Source organism: Prionailurus viverrinus, chromosome B4 (assembly GCF_022837055.1).
Source record: "Prionailurus viverrinus isolate Anna chromosome B4, UM_Priviv_1.0, whole genome shotgun sequence".
Lineage (NCBI taxonomy): Eukaryota > Metazoa > Chordata > Mammalia > Carnivora > Felidae > Prionailurus > Prionailurus viverrinus.
Genome location: NC_062567.1, coordinates 26372441 through 26394813, shown reverse-complemented (window position 1 = coordinate 26394813; position 22373 = coordinate 26372441). Strand labels below are relative to the sequence as shown.

At 37.2% G+C, this 22373-nt stretch overlaps 1 protein-coding gene across 4 annotated transcripts in view; it reads right to left on the bottom strand.

Annotated features, from left to right (window-relative positions):
* The window catches only part of LOC125170265 (coiled-coil domain-containing protein 7-like), a 149172-nt gene that overhangs the window by 115331 nt on the left and 11468 nt on the right, over positions 1-22373 (bottom strand). For all 4 annotated transcript variants that reach the window (XM_047866732.1, XM_047866731.1, XM_047866734.1 and 1 more), the window contains one exon: positions 16311-16394. In XM_047866732.1, the coding sequence (XP_047722688.1) occupies positions 16311-16394 (84 nt within the window). The remainder of the gene's footprint in view (positions 1-16310; positions 16395-22373) is intronic.

Here is a 22373-nt window from a genome sequence, read left to right as displayed (position 1 = left end):
ATTCCATTATAGTAATTGCAATTTTCATGTTACACGTTACACAAAACTACCTGGCAAAAAAAAAAAAAAAAGACAAACTTTCTACTGTTTATTTCTAACATATTAATTTAAAAATTTGTTTGATAAAATGAGATTATAGATAATAAACCAGTAGTGGAGACAAAATGATATACTAAAAAATGATTCAAGTAAATTAAGTCAGGGCAAGATGTGGGAACAGATCCCCCCAAAAATGGCAATCTTATACCCAAACTTGTTAATTATTATACTAAATGCATACATTCAAAACACTCCAACTAAAGGCAGTTATCACCAGACTGAAAATTAAAAAAAAAAAAAAGGTTTGTCTATATGAAACACATTTCAAATAGAAAGATATAAATAGGTTAAGTAGAAGAGATACTATGACAACACTAATCATAAGAAAACTAGAGTAGCTATATCAATATGACAAAGCAGACTACAGGATGAGAAATATTACCACAGACATATGAACTACTATTTCATAATACCAAATGGTTAATTCATCAAAAGGGCGTAATAAATTATTGGATTCACCCAGTGCTCATCCCAACAAGTGCCCTCCTCAATGCCCAACACCCATTTTCTCCCCTCCCCTGCCCCTCCATCAATGTGGTTTGTTCTCTGTATTTAAGAGTCTCTTATGGTTTGCCTTCCTCTCTGTTTGAAACTATTTTTCCCCTTCCCTTTTTCCCATGGTCTTCTGTTAAGTTTCTCAAGTTCTACATATGAGTGAAAATATACGGTATCTGTCTTTGTCTGACTGGCTTAATTCACTTAGCATAATACCCTCCAGTTCCATCCACATTGCTGCAAGTGTCAGGATTTCATTATTTCTCATTGCAAAGTAGTATTTCATTTTACATATAAACCACATCTTCTTTATCAATTCATCAGTTTCCATAATTTGGCTATTGTTGAAAATGCTGCTTTAAACATTGGGGTACATGTGCCCCTATGCATCAGCACTCCTGTATCCTCTGGATAAATTCCTAGTAGTGGATTGCTGGGTTGTAGGGTAGTTCTATTTTTAATTTTTTTGAGGAACCTCCACACTATTTTCCAGAGCGGCTGCACCAGTTTGTATTCCCACCAACATTGCAAGAGGGTTCCCATTTCTCCACATCCTCACCAGTATGTGTTGTTTCCTGAGTTGCTAATTTTAGCCACTCTGACCGGTGTGAGATTGTATCTCAATGTGATTTTGATTTGTATTTCCCTGATGATGAATGATGTTGAGCATCTTTTCATGTGTCTGTTGGCCATCTGGATGTCTTCTTTGGAAAAGTGTCTATTCATGTCTTCTGCCCACTTATTCACTGGATTATTTGTTTTTCAGGTGTTGGGTTGGTAAGTTCTTTATAGATTTTAGATACTAACCCTTTATTCGATGTGTCATTTGCAAATATCTTCTCCCATTCCGTTGGTTGCCTTTTAGTTTTGTTGATTGTTTCCTTTACAATGCAGAAGGTTTTATCTTCATAAGGTCCCAATAGCTCATTTTGCTTTTATTTCCCTTGCCTTTAGAGACGTGTCAAGCAAGAAATTCCTGTGGCTGAGGTCAATGTTTTTTTTTTTTTAATTTATTTTTGGGACAGAGAGAGACAGAGCATGAATGGGGGAGGGGCAGAGAGAGAGGGAGACACAGAATCGGAAACAGGCTCCAGGCTCTGAGCCATCAGCCCAGAGCCTGACGCGGGGCTCAAACTCACGGACCGCGAGATCGTGACCTGGCTGACGTCGGACGCTTAACCAACTGCGCCACCCAGGCGCCCCTCCTGTGGCTGAGGTCAAAGAGGCTGTTGCCTGTTTTCTCCTCAAGGATTTGGATGGTTTCCTGACTCACATTTAGGTCTTTCATCCATTTTAGTTTATTTTTGTGTATAGTGTAAGAAAGTGGTCTAGTTTCATTCTTCTGCATGTTGCTGTCCAGTTCTCCCAGCATCATTTGCTAGAGAAACTGTCTTTTTCCCATTGGATACCCTTTCCTGCTTTGTCAAAGATGAGTTGGCCATATATTTGTGGGTCCATTTCTGGATTCTCTATTCTATTCCTTTGGTCTATGTGTCTGTTTTTGTGCTAATACCATACTGTCTTGATGCTTACAGCTTTGTAGTACAGACTAAAGTCTGGGATTATGATGCCTCCCACTTTTTCTTTTTCAACATTACTTTGGCTTTTTGGGGTCTTTTCTGGTTCCATACAAATTTTAGGATTGTTGGTTCTGGCTTTGAGAAGAATGCTGGTGCAATTTTGATAGGGATTGCATTGAACGTGTAGATTGCTTTGGGTAGTATTGACATTTTAGCAATATTTGTTCTTCCAATCCATGAGCATGTAATGTTTTTCCATTTCTTTGTGTCTTCTTCAATTTCTTTCATAGATTTTCTACAGTTTTCAGCATACAGATCTTTTACCTCTTTGTTTGGGTTTATTTCTAGGTATTTTATGGTTCTTGGTTAAATTGTAAATGGGATCGATTTCTTGATTTCTCTTTCAGTTGCTTCATTATTGGTGTATAAAAATACAACCTATTTCTGTACATTGATTTTATATCTTGCAACTTTGCTGAATTCATGTATGAGTCCTAGCAGATTTTTCATGGAGTTTTTTGCGTTCCCCATGTAGAGCATCATGTCATCTGCTAAAAGTGAAAATTTGACTCCTTTTTGCCAATTTGGATGTCTTTTACTTTAATTTGTTGTCTGATTGCTGAGGTTAGGACTTCCAACACTATGTTAAACAACAGTGGTGAGACTGGACATCCCTGTCATGTTCCTGATCTCTGGGAGAAAGCTCTCAGTTTTTCCCCATTGAGGATGATATTAGCTGTGGGCTTTTCATACATGACTTTTATGATGTTAAGGTATGTTCCTTCTATCCCAACTTTTTGAGGGTTTTTATAAAGAAAGGATGTTGTATTTTGTCAAATGTTTTTTCTGCATCTATTGATAGGATCATTTGGTTCTTATCCTTTCTTCTATTAATGTGATGTATCACATTGATTGATTTGCAAATATTGAACCAGCCCTGCAGCCCAGGAATGAATCCCATTTGATTGTGGTGAATAATTCTTTTAATATACTGTTGAAAACTATTTGCTAGTATCTTGTTGAGAATTTTTGCATCCATGTTCATCAGGGATATTGGCCTGTAATTCTCCTTTTAGTGGAGTCTCTGGTTTGGGAATCAAGGTAATCATAGAATGAGTCTGGAAGCTTTCCTTCCATTTCTATTTTTTGGAACAGCTTGAAAAGGAAAGGTATTAACTCTGCTTTAAATGTCTGGTATAATTCCGGGAAGCCATCTGGCTCAGGGCTCTTATTTGTCGGGAGATTTTTGATAACTGATTCAATTTCTTTGCTGGTTAAGGGTCTGTTCAAATTTTGTCTTCCTGTTTGAGTTTCAGTAGTGTGTGTGGGTCTAGGAATTTGTCCATTTCTTCCAGGTTGTCCAGTTTATAGGTATATAATCTTTCATAGTATTCCGATAATTATTTGTATTTCTGTGTTGTTGGTTGTCATCTGTCCTTTGTCATTCATGATTTTATCTGTTTGAGATCTCTCTCTTTTCTTTTTGAGAAGCTGGCTAGGGGGTTATCAATTTTGTTTATTTTTTCAAAAAAAACCAGCTCTTGGATTCATCAATCTGTTCTACTGTTTTTTTAGATTCTATATGGTGTATTTCTGCTCTGATCTTTATTATTTATCTTCTTCTGCTGGCATTGGGGTTTCTTTGCTGCTCTGCTTCTAGTTCCTTTAGGTGTGCTGTCAGATTTTGTATTTGGGACTTTTCTTGTTTCTTGAGATAGGCTGGATATTTTCCTCTTAGGACTGCCTTTGTTGCATCCCAAAGGGTTTGGACTGTTGTATTTTCATTTTCATCTGCTTCTATATATTTTTTGATTTCTTCTTTAATTGTCTGTTTGACACATTCATTCTTTAGTAGGATGTTCTTTAACCTCCATGCATTTGGAGGTTTTCCAAACTTTTCTTCTGGTTTTCAAATTTCATAGCACTGTATCTGAAAATATGCATGGTATGATCTCAATTCTGTTGTATTTACTGAGGTTTGTTTTGTGACCCAATATGTGATCTATCTTGGAGAATGTTCCATGTGCACTCGAGAAGAATGTGTATTCTGCTGCTTTTGGGTGAAAAGTCCTAAATATATTGTCAAGTCCATCTGGTCCAGTGTATCATTCAGGGCCATTGTTTCTTCATTGATTTTCTGCCTAAATGATCTGTCCATTGCTTTAAGTGGAGTATTAAAGTCAACTGCAATTACCATATTCTTATCAATAAGATTGTTTGTGATTGATTTATATACTTGGGTTCCTCCAAATTGGGTGCATAAACATTTATAATTGTTAACTCTTTTTGATGGATAGACCCCGTAATTATGATATAAGGCCCTTCTTCATCTCTGGTTACAACCTTTAGTTTAAAATCTAGTTTGTCTGATATAAATATGGCTACTGCAGCTTTCTTTTGACTTCCAGTAGCATGATAGATTATTCTCCATCCCCTTGCTTTCAATCTGAAGGTGTCCTCAGGTCTAAAATTGGTCTCTTGTAGACAGCATGTAGATGGATCTTGGATTTTTATCCATTCTGATACCCTTTTTTTTAAAGTTTTTTTATCTTTATTTATTCTTGAGAAACAGAGTGTTGGTGTGTGAACAGGGGAGGGACAGAGAGAGTGGGAGACAGAATCTGAAGCAGGCTCTAGGCTCTGAGCTGTCAGAACAGAGCCCAACGTGGGGCTCAAACTCATGAACCCATGAGATCATGACCAAAACCAAAGTAAACACTTAACTGACTGAGCCACCAAGGTGCCCTAGATACCCTATGTCTTTTGATTAGAGCATTTAATCCATTTACATTCAGTGTTATTACTGAAAGATATGGGTTTAGTGCCACTGTGTTATCTCTAGGTTTCATGCTTGTGGTGATGTCTCTGGTCCTTTGTAGTCTTTACAACATTCCACTCACCGAGTCCTCCCTAGGAACTCTTGCAGGGCTGGTTTAGTGATGATAAACTCCTTCAATTATTGTCTGTCTGGGAAAGCCATTATCTCTCCTTCTATTCTGAATGACAGCCTTGCTGGATAAAGGATTCTTGACTGCATACTTTTCCTATTCAACACATCGAATATTTCCTGCTACTCCCTTCTGGCCTGCAAAGTTTCAGTGGATAGGTCTGCTACTATCCTTATGTATTTACCCTTGTAGGTTAAGGCCCATTTGTCCCTACATGCTTTCAGAATTCTCTCTTTATCTTTGTATTTTGTCAATTTCACTATGATATGCCATGGAGAAGACCTAGTCCTGTTATATCTGAAGGGAGTTCTCTGTGCCTCCTGGATTTGGATGTCTGTTCCTTCCCCTGATTAGGGAAGTTCCCAGCTGTAATTTGTTCAAGTAAACTTTCTGCCCCTTTCTCTCTCTTCTTCTTCTTCTTCTTCTTCTGGAACTCCTATGATATGGATATTATTACATTTCATTGAATCACTTAGTTCTCTAATTCTCCCCCCATGGTCCAGTATTTTTTTATCTCTCTTTTCTCAACTTCATCATTTTCCATAATTTTATCTTCTATTTCACTTATTCTCCCCTCTGCCTCGCCTCTTCTATCCTGTCACTGCATCTAGTTTATTTTGCACCTCATTTACAACATTTCTTAATTTGTCATGACTATTTTTTAGTTCCTTGATCTCTGCAGCAATAGATTCTCTACTGTCTTCTATGCTTTTCTCAAGCCCAGTGATTAATCTTATAAGTATTATTCTAAATTCTTGATCAGATATATTGTTTATATGTATTTTGAGCTATTCTTTAGCTGTCATTTCTTCCTGGAATTTCTTTTGATAATAATGCTTCTGTTTCATCATTTTGGCTAGTTTTTTCTCCCTTATGTGTTTTAATAGCTTGTTTTGTGTCCTGCACCTGTGAGCAACTATATAAAAAGGGGTCATATGCTGTCTAGGCCCTGACCCTTCAGGAGATGTTTTTGGAGTGTGTTATGTGCTCTCTGTTGTTTTGACTCTAGTTGCTTTATCTCCTTACTCATAGTGGTGGTTTGGACCTTCCATCAGGTGTGCTTTGATTTGTTCATTGAAGTAATCCTGGAAAAAAAAAAAACTAAAAAAAGGAGGAGCTGGTGGTGGAAGAAGCCTTATCCCTTACAAAGAGAGAAATGACAGGGGCAGGGAAAAAGAAAAGAAAACTGACCAGGCAGAGAAACTATATGGCTTACTCCAGAGAGAGAGAGGAAAATAAAGGAGACACAAAAGAGAATAAATATGTCTGCCTAAACAAACCAACAACCAGAATAACCAGACTAGAGAAGAAATGAGAAAGAAAAAGAACAGGAAAAAATACACACACACACATATATATATATATACACATATATATATATACATACACACACTTATAAATATATATACACACATATATATATATATACATACATATATATGTGTGTATTTTTATATGTATATATATGTGTATATATATGCATATATATGTGTGTGTGTGTGTGTGTGTGTGTGTGTGTGTATGTGTATATATCAAGAACTGACCAAGAATTAAATCAGAAAATGCAAAACTGCTGGGTGCCTTGGATGCCTTGGAACCAGTGTCTGGGCTGGTCTGGAGGAGGGGCTGTCTGGTTGGTAAGTATCAATCTTGCTCTGGTAGATACATAGTTACCAGGCACCAAGGGGCGTGGTTTGGTGTAGGCACATCCACTGTAGGCACCTCCACTGTGGGCCCCTTGTCCTTTCCCTGAAGCCCCACATCATTGGTGATGGGGAGAAAAATGGTGACATGCCAGTCTCTCCTCCCTGGATGGGTTGTCCCAAGCCACTTTGTTTAGGCCATCTTCACAGTGCTTTCAGGGGCATGAGTAAACCAGTTTTTTTCACTCCAGTCTCCCGCACCTCCCAGGTCATCAGATGAGGTTCAAACCTCAATGTCTTAAAGGATCCCACTCCTCACTCCCTGGTTCAGGGAAAGTGCCACTCCACCCCACCCACAAAGGGCATCTGGCTTCTCACAATGCTGCACTGGCACAAGCAAGGTGGTTTGTCCTGATCCACAGTCTCTGGTGCCTCCTAGGTGCTCAGCTGAGATTTGAACCCCCATGTCTTAAGGGATCCCGTACTGTGTGCTCCAGTTCCAGGGTAGAGCCACTCCACCTAGCTGATAAAGGGCCTCTGGCTGGCGGACACAAGCAGGGTCCTTGTCCTTGGAATGGCTCTTGTCCTTCTCCCCACAGCACTCAAGGGAGGGGATTATACTCTCCAACTGCAGACTGTACCTCTGAGCTAGTTACTGAGCCCAGGGCTGGCTCCCCTGCCCCCCCCCCTCCAGGTGTGTGAACAGAGCAGCTTGCCCCAGTCTGGAGAAAGTCCCACAGTTAGAAATTGGAACTATCTCCATTTTTTCCAATCCCTGGTCCATGGTTTTTCTCTTGTCCAAATACAATCCTACACTTGTACAACCTCTCTTTCTCTTCCTTTTGTCTCTCCGCAGAAGGGGATCCCTCCCCTCTGTGCCTATGCCACCCTTTTGTCTCTTCCCATTCACAATCACACGCCTATGAACTGCCAAGTTGTCCAATGGGCCCCCTGGAGATGTCTCTGTCACTTTGCAGCCCAGACTCTTGGAATTTCAAGTCCTCTGGCCTCAACACTGCTGTGGTTGAGGGATGAGGGAACTTCAGGCCCTCCTAGTTCTCTGCCATGTTGACCACCAATACTGTTGGCTTGTCTTTTTGATGATAGTCATTCTAACAAGTATGAGGTGATATCTTACTGTGGTTTTGATTTACATTACTGTAATGATTAGTGATGTTGAGCGCTTTTCCATGTACATATTGACCATTTGAATGTCTTCTTTGGAAAAAATGTTCCCCTGCCCATTTTCTAATCGGACTGTTTGGGTTTTCCCCCCAATATATATAGAAGTTCTATATATACTTTGGATATTAACACCTTATCAGATATGTGCTTTACAAACATTTTCACCCATTCTTTAGGTTGTCTTTTCATTTTTGTTGATGGTTTCCTTCACTGTGCAGAAGATTTTTAGTTTGATACAGTCTTATTTGTTTACTTTTGCTTTGTTACCTTTGTTTTTGATATCACATGCAAAATAATCATTGCCAAGACTGACTGACTTCAAGGAGCTTATCCCAAGTTTTCATCTGGGAGCTTTATTGTTTTAAGTCTTATATTCAAGTCTTTAATCCATATTGAGTTGATTTTTGTGCATGGTGTAAGACAAGGGTCCAGTTTTCCCAAAACCATTTATTGAAGAGACTAACCTTTCTCCACTGTATATTCCTGGCTCCTGTGTCATATATTAATTGAACATATATGTATGGGCTTATTTCTGGGCTCTCTATTCTTTCCCATCAATCTACGTGCTTTTATGCCAATGCCATGCCGTTTTGATAACTATAGCTTTGTAATATAGTTCGAAATAGAAGACTGATGCCTCCAGCTTTGTTCTTATTCTCAAGATTGCTTTGGCTGTTTGGGTCTTTTGTCACTTCTTACAAATTTTAGGATTTTTTCTATTTCTGTGAGAAAATATCATTGGAATCTTAATATGAGTTGCACTGAATCTGCAGGCTGTTTGGAGTAGCATGGACATTTTAACAATATTATTCTTCCAAACCATGAACACCAAATATATCCCCATTTATTTCTTTCTTCAATTTTTTTCATCAATATCTTATAGTTCTTAGTGTACAGATATCTCATATCCTTGGTTAAACCTTTCCCTAAGTATTCTGTTCTTTAATTCTTCACTTTCAACCCTTCTGTACTTTTTTTATTTTTTTTTAATGTTTTTATTTATTCTTGAGACAGAGAGTGACAGAGCATGAGTGGGGAAGGGGCAGAGAGAGAGGGAGACACAGAATCTGAAGCAGGCTCCAGGCTCTGAGTTGTCAGCACAGAGCCCGACATGGGGCTCGAACTCACAGACTGTAAGATCGTGACCTGAGCCGAAGTCAGACACTTAACCAACTGAGCCACCCAGGCGCCCCAACACTTCTGTATTTTTATGCTTTAATATATTTCTAGTAAACATATAGTTTAAATTCATTTTTAACCAAATTTTTTCCTTTAATTGGTATATTTACTGACATATTTAGATTTATTTCCATTATCTACTTTCTAATTATTTTTTTCTCTCTTTTTTTAGAATCTTTTGGATTTTTTTTTTGTCATTCAATTTTCCTCTACTAGGATAAAAATTTGACACATAACATATATTTTTTAAAAAGAAATTTTAATAGGAATACCTAACTTATTAAAGTCATTACTATTCTCCTAAACAAGGACCTTAGATTATATTTCAATTGCAATTAATTCCAAGTCTAAGTTCTCTCCTGATGTACATGATAATTATCATGCATTTTTATTCTATCATATTTTCTAATCCATAAGATTTGATTATTAATATATATTTATATTACATGCATATACATATATACACTTATTCAATATTTACTACATTTATCATGTAGGTTGCTCTACTTGTTACTCAGACCTTTCCTCTGGATTATTTTTCTCTCTCCAAAAAAACATCTCATAGTATTTCTGTTTTTATCGAAGTATAATTGACACATGTTACATTAGTTTCAGACATACAACATAGTGATTTGACAACTTTATATATTATGCTATGTTCACCACAAGTGTAGCTATCATCTGTCACCATACAACATGATTACAGTACCATTTCCTATGCTTTAACTTTCATCCCTCTGACTTATTCATTACATAACTTAAAGCTGGAAACTCCCACTCCCCTTTACTCCTTTTTGTCTACTCCCATCATCTCTAGCAGCCACCTGTTTGTTCTCCATATTTATGGCTGTTTCTGTTTTTTCTTTGTTTGTTGATTTGTTTTGTTCTCTAGATTCCACATATAAGTGAAATCATATGGCATTTGTCTTTCTCTAACTTATTTCACTTAGCATAAAACACTCAAAGTCCATTCATGTTGTCACAAATGGCAAGGTCTCATTCTTTTTATGGCTGAGTAATCTTCCATTGCATATAGATACCACATCTTCTTTATCTATTCATCTATTGATGTACATTGGGTTGCTTCTATATCTTAGCTGTTGTAAATAATGCTACAATGAACATGAGGGTATATACATATATTTTTGAGTTAGAGTTTTTGCCTTCAAATAGGTAAAACTAGTAAGGAAAAAGAAAAAAGAACTAATCCAAGTAACTCATGAATACAGAATTTAACATACACCTTATACTCAGTCTTGGGAAAGAGTACTGCTAAGGGATGAGGTAGGGGGATAGTATAAAAGAAATCATGAAATCTCTTTAGTAGATTTGTTTTTATAGTGATATAACAAGAAATCCTTAAACAATCTTGTAAGTATTATAAGGTTGAGCAAAAGAATAAATGTGTTGATGTTAAGAGTTAGGATTCTCACTATGGAAAGAAGGAGTATACATATGAAATTGAGGAAGGCAAGAACAAGCCCTGAGGTGAGAAACTAGAATTAAAGGTGTCTCTGAGATTTTGAGATTTCTAAATGTGTCTGTTCATGTGTGTGTGTGTGTGTGTGTGTGTGTGTGTGTGTACATGTGCACCTTATTTTTATGTAGAAATATGAGCACGTGAACTATGTATATGGTATGTGTGCATACCTCTTTACATTTCGTAGTTCTGTCTGCTGAAACAGCATAAAAGCAAAGACACTCCAGAATCACTGGGCATTTTTAATATCATTCCTCATTAAAGAAATAAGACTTTGTCAGCAAGATAGTGAATATGAAGCCTGAAATCCTCCTTCCCCCACAAAGACAGGGATTTTACATCAAACAAACCAAATGCCTCTGAGAAGTCCAAAAACCAGTTAAACTTTAACGTTTCCTGTACCTTAGGCAAGGACAAGACCAACCACATCAACATGAAACACCACTTAAAAAAAAAAAAGAAAACTTATACTCTCAACATTAACTTGCAAGAGCCTCTCCCTATCCTGACACTGTAGCACAATTGGGAAGAAATCCCCAACTCTTGTCTTCCCCTTGGGGATGGAAAGGAGTAGAACACATATTCAACACTCTGATTTGGGAGCCAGGAGGTTGCCCAAATGGCCAGTTTCCCTCTCGCCTCTATCCAAGAATTGACAGCAATAGGGTGCCAGAATCTCTGAGAACTAAGACCATCAACCATTCACCAGAGTACATGAAGCACCAGATATTGCAGTACCAAAAATAGACACTAGGTGGAGTTCCTTACTGAAATTTATAACAGCACCACTGGGAGTACCTGCCTCAAAGATTACACACATAAACCCAGAGGGAATGCCTACCCAAAAAGGGCCTAAGAAGCCTCCAGTATCTAGGCAGGCTGAATGGAGAAAGTCTTCCCTATAGGAAATCAGACCACAAAGTCTGGAAGAGATGCCAAAATTCTAACAACAAAAAGTAACAAGACATAGAAAGAGGGAACCATGGCACATTCAAACAAACAAATTAAATCTCCACAAACTAATCATTTTTTTTAAGTTTATTTATTTTTGAGAGACAGAAAGAGCACAAATGGGGGAGGGGCAAAGAGAGAGGGATACAGAGAATCCAAAGCAGGCTCCAGGTTCTGAGCTGTCAGCACAGAGCCCTACATGGGGCCCAAACCCACAGACCGTGAGATCATGACCTAAGCCAAAGTAAGATGCTCAACCAACTGAGCCACCTAGGTGCCCCTCCAGAAACTAACTTTAAAGAAAAAGAAATGTATGAATTACGAAGAATTCAAAATTGTCATCATGAAGATACTTAATGAGCTAAAAGAGAGCACAAGACAACCAAAGGAAATGAGAAAAACCATACATAAACATGAGAATATCAAGAAAAAAAATAAAAACTATGAAGAAAAACCACACAGAAATTCTGGAACTAAAGAACACAATAATTGAATTGAAAAATCCATTACAGGAATGCAACAGCTGACTTGACCAATTAGAAGAAAGAATCAGAAAACTATAAGACAAGATCTTCAAAATAATCAAGACAGAAAAGGAAAAAAAAGGAAAGAATGAAGAAAAATAAAGAGAGCCTAAAGGACATATGGGATACCATGGAATGGTACAAAATATGAATTATGGGAACTGAAGAAGGAAGAAAAAAGAAACAGGCATGGAACTTATTTGAAGAAATGATAAAAATTTCCCAAATCTGAAAACAAAATAGACATACAAATTCAAATAGCTTAAAGATCTCCAATTAGGAAAATATCAAAAGAAATCTATACTGAGATACATCATACTAAACTGTCAAAAGTCACAGAGATAGAATCTTGTCAACAGCAAGAAAAATAGAACACATTACATATAAGAAAGTTTATACAAGATCATCAGCAAATTTTTAACCATTAGATTATGGGCTACTAGGGAGCACTGAAAGAAAACTGCCAAACAAAAATACTATATCTTGCAAAACTATCCTTCAAATATAAGGGAGAAATCAGGACTTTCCCAGATAAAAAGAACTGCTGAAAAGAATTCATTACCACTAGACCTTCCTTATAAGAAACCCTGAAGGAGTCCTAAAAGTTGAAGAGAAATAACAATAAACATCAACACAAAACCATACAAAAATATAAAATTCCCTTACAAATATAAACGTATCAACAAATATCCTGTATTATTCTTAAGCAGGCAAATAAATCACTTATAAATTTGGTACAAAATTTTTTAAGATGAAAACTAATTATAAACTTAAGTTAATGGGCATACAATGTAAAAAGAGGTAATTTATGTCATGAATAACATAAAGTAGGAGAGGCAGGGATGTAAATAGTAGAGTTTTTATATGCAATTGAAGTTGTTATCCGTTTAAAATAGATTGTTGTAACTTTAATAAGTTTTATATAATTGCAATGGTAACCACAAAGTAAATAACTATAGAATATAAACAAGGGGAAACAAGAAGGGAATCAAAATACATCACTACAAAAAAAATCAACAAAACACAAAAGAAGATACCAAGAGAGAAAAAGAGGAACCAAAAGCTACCAAACAGAAAGCATAAACAAAATGGCAATAGTTAGCATCTCCTACAAGTACTATATGCTGCCCCTAAGAGGCTGTCTTTAAATCTTAGAACTCACACAGGCTCAAAGTAAAAGGCCAGAAGAAGATATTCCATAGAAACAGGAACTTAAAGAGAGCAAAGGTGGCCATTCTTAGACAAAATAGAGATTAAGACAAAACTGTCAAAAAATAAAGAAAAAAGAAAGATATATATAATGATAAAAGGGCCAGTTCACTAGAAATATGTAACAATTATAAATATATATGCACCTAATATGAAAGCACCCAAATATGTGAAGCAAACACTAACAGAACTAAAGGGAGAAACAGACAGCAACACAATAATATTAGGACATTTCAATATCCCCACTTTCAGTTATGGCAAGAACAATCAGACAGAATATCAATAAGAAATGAAGGACTAGAGGCGCCTGGGTGGCTCAGTCGGTTGAGCATTTGACTTCAGCTCAGGTCATGATCTCGTGGTTCGTGAGTTCAAGCTCCACGTCGGGTTCTGTGCTGACAGCTCAGAGCCTGGAGCCTGCTTCAGATTCTGTGTCCCTCTCTCTCTCCGCCCCACCCCTGCTTGTGCTCTGTCTCTCTCTTTCAAAAATGAATAAACATAAAAAAAAATTTTTAAGAAATGAAGGACTAAACAATACTGTAAAATAGATATACATAACAAACATATACAGAACACTCCACCTAACGACAGCAAAATACATGTTCTTCTCAAGCACTCATGGAACATTCTCCAAGACAGACTACATGTTAAGGACACAAAACAAGTTTTAACAAATTTTAAGATCAAAATCACACAAAGAATCTTTTTAAACACAGTGGTATAAAATTAGAAATCAATAGTAGAAAGAAAACAAAAAAATCCATAAATATGTGAAAATTAAACAACATGCTCTTGAACAATCCATGGATCAAAGAAAAAATCATAATGGAATTTAGAAAATATCTGAAGATAAATGAAAACAAAACATAAAATACCAAAACTATGATATTTGGCAAAAATCAGTACTAAAAGTTTATGGTGGTAAGTGTTTACATTTAAAAAGATCACAAACTGAGACACTTGGGTTGTTCAGTTGGTTAAGCATCCAACTTTTGATTTCAGCTCAGGTCATTATCTCATGGTTCCTGAGGTGAAGCCCTACATCAGACTTTGCACTAACAGTGCTGAGACTGCTTGGGATTCTCTATTCCCTTCTCTCTGTCTCTCTCTCTGTCTCTCTCTCAAAAATAAATAAATATTCAAAAAATAAATTAAATAAATAAAAATATCACAAACAATAGCCTTTTATCTAAAGGAACAAAAAAAAATTTGTTTAAAGCCAGAGTTTGCAAAAGAAAGGAAATAATAAATATTAGAGCAGAGATAAATGAAATAGAGATAGGAAACAAAAATGATACCAAGAGTGGTTTTTTTTTTTTTAATTTTTTTTTTTCAACGTTTATTTATTTTTGGGACAGAGAGAGACAGAGCATGAATGGGGGAGGGGCAGAGAGAGAGGGAGACACAGAATCGGAAACAGGCTCCAGGCTCTGAGCCACCAGCCCAGAGCCCGACGCGGGGCTCGAACTCACGGACCGCGAGATCGTGACCTGGCTGACGTCGGACGCTTAACCGACTGCGCCACCCAGGTACCCCAAGAGTGGTTTTTAAAAAGATTAACAAGGGGACGCCTGGGTGGCTCAGTCAGTTAAGCCTCTGATTCTTGATTTCAGCTTAGGTCATGATCTCATAGTTCGTGAATTCAAGCACATCAGGCTCTGCCTGACAATGTGGAGCCTGCTTGGGTTTCTCTCTCTGCCCCTCCCCTGCTCACATTGTCTGTCTGTCTCTCCCTCTCTCTCAAAATAAATAAACTTAAAAAAAAAAAAAAGACTAACAAAAGTAACAAGCTTTAGCTAGATTAACTATGAAAAAAAGAATATTCAAATAATTAAAATTAGAAATGAAAGAGGATATATTACAATGATGTCCACTTTGCTCAAAGACAAAAGATCATAAAATACTACTATACACAATTATATGCCAAAATATTGGATAACCTGGAAGAAATGGATAAATTCCTAGAAACATATAACCTACTGAGGCCAAACCATGAAAAAATTTAAAAATCCGAACAGATCTATAACTAGTGAGGAAACTGAAGCAGTAATCAAAAACCTCCCAACAAAGAAAAATCCATAACGAGATGGCTTCACTGGGGCATTCTATCATTTAAAACACCAACCCTTCTCAAACTCTCCCAAAGAATCAAAAAGGAGGAATTCTCCAAACCTATTCCATGAGGCCTGCATTATCCTGATATAAAAACGAGAGAAAGACACAAGAAAACTACAGACCAATATCCCTGATTAATAATGATGCAAAAATCTTAAACAAAATACTAGCAAACAGAATTCAAAAGCAAATTAAAAGGTAAAAACAAGTAGGATTTATGTCTGGAAAATAAGCCTGGCTCACTATTTGTAATAACATGAAACAATGTAATACACCACATAAACAAATGGAGGACAAGAACCACATGATCATCTCAATAGATTCAAGAAAAGGTTTTGATAAAATTCAACTCCTTGATGGTTAAAAAAAAAAACAACACCTCAATAAACTAAGAATAGAAGAAAACTAACTCAGCATAAAAATCCTTATGTAAACAGGCCACAACAAATTTTTGTTTTCTTCATGCATGTCTTTTTTAAATTTTTCATTAATTATGACATATTGCCTTTGTAATATAATTTACCTTATTAAAAACACTAAAATAAAAATACTATTAATACTATATTTTCATCTGTAAATATGAAAATACCAATGACTCTATCAATGCTGTACTTAAAGGAAAATTCACAGATCTAAGTGCCTATGTTAAGAATAAAAAAAAAAAAAAAAAAAAAATAGTACTTTCTAATGCCTATTGTAACTCATTAAGGCATTGTATCTAGACTAATATTGCTACATGATATTACATCTAAATTCAAACAACCAACATAGCTTTAAAATATTTTACCACTATAATTATTTTAATAGCAATTTTTAATAAATATAAAATGTATTAGTATAAAATTTATTAACAGTACCAATAATTTAAATTAAAACAATAAATGATATTTTAGATTCGATAATTTATGCAGAATACATACATGACGATGAGGCAAAGGAAAAAAAAAAAAAAGAATACATACATGACGTTCTTCCTTAGCTGCTTCTTCTAACTGAGCTGCAAATTGTGAACAACATATCAAGAATGAATTCAGATCATCCCCAACCTTTTGAAAAGAATAAAACAAAGTTACTTTTAATTTCAGAACCCATATGCATACCCATCTATATTTTAGTACATTTGCTTTTAAAAATAATTTTTGTCTATAATTTATGTCCCTTCAAACATATAAGACAAGAAATTGTGCTCCAAATGCTATACTAGCAAATTCTCCCAGAAAGTGGAAGAGAGTACATTCTTGGGAGTGGCCCATGAATGACATACCCAACTATGCATCTCTTCTCATTCTCCTCTACATAGTTGTAGAAAATCAAGCATCCCAGATTTAGACTCCTGAAATTTATGAGCAGCCAAAAAAAGGTAGCAATTCTGTATATACCTTATAAATATCTCTTTGTGTTAGAAAATTAACGCTAATTATAACTTCTGAATATAAGTATACTTATCAAGAGCTATAGTCTTTCACCCTCAATAAGCAAATGAAGACTTTGAGGAAAAAATAGTGACAGATTAAAATGTTACAATGACTTAAAAAAAAAAGTCACAATGACTAAATCTTTTATAGTAGAGCGGTGATTTGTAAATCAGAGATAACCTATGATAAACAAATCTAGATGCTTATATACAGTTAGGATTCTCATAGAGTGTTCTCCATGAGGAATATGCTTATTCAACGTCACATTTTAAAACATACTCATACGCTCATGTATTTTTTTTGTCATGGTAAAGATCAATACCCATATAGAAGAGTGGGAAAACTGAATTAGTCATTCAGGAGAGCAGGAAAATGAATGAACTAGAGTTACTAATCATAAATATGAGACTATACACATCCTTGAGGACCATCTTCTATTCAGATTTAGAAGCCACAAATATAGGGATTGATTTGATCAGGGTTGCAGTTTAACAAAATAAAATCAATAAAGCATGACAAGGCAAGAGAGTTAAGTACCTATGTGTGGGAGCAATAATAATAAGGGAACATGGAATTTAAGCTAGGTAAGTAAGAATAGAAGAAGTATTTGGGACAGTAAAATGTAATAGGACCAATGGATTATAGTTCCTAATGGAATCAAAGGACTTTTGGAGTCAGAATATTAGACAGACTAAGTGGGAAAGATAAGAGGTAGTGACCAGAAATTAAGATGATTGAAACTTAAATTATGGAAAAGTAACAGTGATTGGTTATGACAAAGACTAAAGGATATCATCATGTTGGTTACTGGCTGATAGAAGATAAGATCATTAGAGTGAATGATCATTCAGTGAACTAAGAGGCCACATTATTTGGAAAGTTCTTCTACATGGATATTAAAATCATCAAAAATTATGACAACAGTGCTGTGATACAAGTAAAATACCAGTATAATACAGACTGTTAGTCACCTACAAATTATTATGTTTTTCCTTGAGGATATTGAAAAGGAGAGGACACAAGGAAAACGTGATGAACTGAATTCCACAGAACACTTTGCAGATGAGCAAAGAACCAAAGCCATATCCATACCTAAAGGGAGCATGGTGGAGAAAGAAGAGCACTTGGCCTAGTTGTGCCAAGTGTGCCAAGTCAGCCATGTCAAAAAGCAGGCCTACCATTGACAAACAGAATTCAGAGTATGAAGAAAAACCAGCTGAGCCTCTGACAGCCATTTAAGCTGGCAGACAGACTAGAATGAGAAAAGCTCCTAAGGCAAATCACTGAACCCAAACATTTTTCTTCTACCAAACTCCTCCCCATCTCAATTTTGCCATAAAGATGGCAGAAAAGTGAGGCCTACGTACCCATTAGGAATGGTCAGAATTAAAAAGACTGACAATACCAATTCTGGTAAGAATGTGCAGCCACCAGAACTCTCATAGAGAGCTGGTAGGAACATACAATTATTCCGCCATGTTGGGAAACAGTTTATGAGTAATCGCTCATAAAGTTAAACACGTATTTATAACTCACCAATCCTATTCCAAAGAAACTATCCATAATGAATAAAAACATATATCCTCACAAAGACTTGCACACAATGTCCACAGAAGCTTCACTCATAGAAGTTACATGCAAAATAGTTACTGCATCCAACCACCTAAATGTTTATTAAATGGTGAATGGATTACAAACTGTGGGATAGTCATACAATGGAATACTCTTCACACCAAAGAAACAAACTACTGATATACAGAACAACATGGATGAATCTCAAATACATGATGAAGTGGGGAAGGCCATATATATATATATATATATATATATATATATACATATATATATGTATATATATATATATATCACTACATATTATATGATTTTATTTATATGACATTCTAGGGAAGGTAAAAGCATAGTGACAGATCAGTGTTTGTCTAGAGCCAGGGTGGGAGCAAAGAACTGACCGTAAGTGGGATACAAGGAAGCTTTTGGGGATAACAAAATGTTTTATAGTTTGGCAATTACACAACTATAAAAAGGAGGAACTAAAAACCAGAGGAATCTCATCCTGCATGTTCTTGTGGTAATTGTATTTGAAGTTCTACCAGGAGTGAACCAAAATGTGAACCAAAACTATTTAAAATCAGAGTTCAAACTCTTCCCTGCTAAAATACTTGCAAGATCAAATAAATCAACCCCTGAGGGGAAGCAGCAATATGTACGATTATGGGTTAGACAAATCATACAATAACTCAACTTAATTAAAATATGGATCAGTTCCTGCTCAAATCAGTTCTTAGAAGAATGCGAATGATTAGATTTTCATGCTAAATGTCAGAAAGGAAACAGTAAGGATTCTCTAGAAAATAAAACATTGTAGGAGAGAGGGAAGATGGCAGCGTAGGAGGACGCTGGGCTCACCGCGCGTTCTGCTGATCACTTAGATTCCACCTACACCTGCCTAAATAACCCAGAAAACCGCCAGAGGATTAGCAGAATGGAGTCTCCGGAGACAAGTGCAGACGAGAGGCCCACGGAAGAGGGTAGGAAGGACGGCGAGGCGGTGCACGCTCCACGGACTGGTGGGAGGGAGCAGGGGCGGAGGGGCGGCTCGCAGGCCAAGCAGAGCCCCCGAGTCTGGCTGGCAAAAGGCCTGATGGACTGTGTTCCGACAGCAAGCACGACTTAGCATCTGGGAGGTCATAAGTTAACAGCTCTGCTCGGAAAGCGGGTAGGCTGGAGGACAAAGGGAGGGAGAGCTGCTGAGCCCCCGGACAACAGAGCTCAGTTTGGTGGGGAACAAAGGCGCTTGCCAGCGCCATCTCCCCCGCCCATCCCCCAACCAAAATCCCAAAGGGAACCAGTTCCTGCCAGGGAACTTGCTCGCTCTGTGCAAACACCCAACTCTGTGCTTCTGCGGAGCCAAACCTCCGGCAGCGGATCTGACTCCCTCCCGCTGCCACAAGGGCCCCTCCTGAAGTGGATCACCTAAGGAGAAGCGAGCTAAGCCTGCCCCTCCTGCCCCCATGCACCTTGCCTACCCACCCCAGCTAATACGCCAGATCCCCAGCATCACAAGCCTGGCAGTGTGAAAGTAGCCCAGACGGGCCACGCCACCCCACAGTGAATCCTGCCCCTAGGAGAGGGGAAGAGAAGGCACACACCAGTCTGACCGTGGCCCCAGCGGTGAGCTGGAGGCAGACATCAGGTCTGACTGCAGCCCCGCCCACCAACACCAGTTATACACCACAGCACAGGGGAAGTGCCCTGCAGGTCCTCACCACGCCAGGGACTATCCAAAATGACCAAGCGGAAGAATTCCTCTCAGAAGAATCTCCAGGAAATAACAACAGCTAATGAACTGATCAAAAAGGATTTAAATAATATAACAGAAAGTGAATTTAGAATAATAGTCATAAAATTAATCGCTGGGCTTGAAAACAGTATAGAGGACAGCAGAGAATCTCTTGCTACAGAGATCAAGGGACTAAGGAACAGTCACGAGGAGCTGAAAAACGCTTTAAACGAAATGCAAAACAAAATGGAAACGACGAAGCTCGGATTGAAGAGGCAGAGGAGAGAATAGATGAACTAGAAGATAAAGTTATGGAAAAAGAGGAAGCTGAGATAAAGAGAGATAAAAAAATCCAGGAGTATGAGGGGAAAATTAGAGAACTAAGTGATACACTAAAAAGAAATAATATACGCATAATTGGTATCCCAAAGGAGGAAGAGAGAGGGAAAGGTGCTGAAGGGGTACTTGAAGAAAAAATAGCTGAGAACTTCCCTGAACTGGGGAAGGAAAAAGGCATTGAAATCCAAGAGGCACAGAGAACTCCCTTCAGACGAAACTTGAATCGATCTTCTGCACGACATATCATAGTGAAACTGGCAAAATACAAGGATAAAGAGAAAATTCTGAAAGCAGCAAGGGATAAACGTGCTCTAACATATAAAGGGAGACCTATAAGACTCGTGACTGATCTCTCTTTTGAAACTTGGCAGGCCAGAAAGAATTGGCACGATATCTTCAGTGTGCTAAACAGAAAAAATATGCAGCCGAGAATCCTTTATCCAGCAAGTCTGTCATTTAGAATAGAAGGAGAGATAAAAGTCTTCCCAAACAAACAAAAACTGAAGGAATTTTGTCACCACTAAACCAGCCCTACAAGAGATCCTAAGGGGGATCCTGTAAGACAAAGTACCAGAGACATCACTACAAGCATAAAACATACAGACATCACAATGACTCTAAACCCGTATCTTTCTATAATCACACTGAATGTAAATGGATTAAATGCGCCAACCAAAAGACATAAGGTATCAGAATGGATAAAAAAACAAGACCCATCTATTTGCTGTCTACAAGAGACTCATTTTAGACCTGAGGACACCTTTAGATTGAGAGTGAGGGGATGGAGAACTATTTATCATGCTACTGGAAGCCAAAAGAAAGCTGGAGTAGCCATACTTATATCAGACAAACTAGACTTTAAATTAAAGGCTGTAACAAGAGATGAAGAAGGGCATTATATAATAATTACAGGGTCTATCCATCAGGAAGAGCTAACAATTATAAATGTCTATGCGCCGATTACCGTGGCCCCCAAATATATAAAACAATTACTCATAAACATAAGCAACCTTATTGATAAGAATGTGGTAATTGCAGGGGACTTTAACACCCCACTTACAGAAATGGATAGATCATCTAGACACATGGTCAATAAAGAAACAAGGGCCCTGAATGACACATTGGATCGAAGGGACTTGACAGATATATTTAGAACTCTGCACCCCAAAGCAACAGAATATACTTTCTTCTCGAGTGCACATGGAACATTCTCCAAGATAGGTCATATACTGGGTCACAAAACAGCCCTTCATAAGTTTACCAGAATTGAAATTATACCATGCATACTTTCAGACCACAATGGTATGAAACTTGAAATCAACCACAGGAAAAAGTCTGGAAAACCTCCAAAAGCATGGAGGTTAAAGAACACCCTACTAAAGAATGAGTGGGCCAACCAGGCAATTAGAGAAGAAATTAAAAAATATATGGAAACAAACGAAAATGAAAATACAACAATCCAAACGCTTTGGGAAGCAGCAAAGGCAGTCCTGAGAGGAAAATACATTGCAATCCAGGCCTATCTCAAGAAATAAGAAAAATCCAAAATACAAAATCTAACAGCACACCTAAAGGAAATAGAAGCAGAACAGCAAAGGCAGCCTAAACCCAGCAGAGAAGAGAAATAATAAAGATCAGAGCAGAAATAAACAATATAGAATCTAAAAACACTGTAGAGCAGATCAACGAAACCAAGAGTTGGTTTTTTGAAGAAATAAACAAAATTGACAAACCTCTAGCCAGGCTTCTCAAAAAGAAAAGGGAGATGACCCAAATAGATAAAATCATGAATGAAAATGGAATTATTACAACCAATCCCTCAGAGATACAAACAATTGTCAGGGAATACTATGAAAAATTATATGCCAACAAATTGGACAACCTGGAAGAAATTGACAAATTCCTAAACACCCACACTCTTCCAAAACTCAATCAGGAGGAAATAGAAAACTTGAACAGACCCATAACCA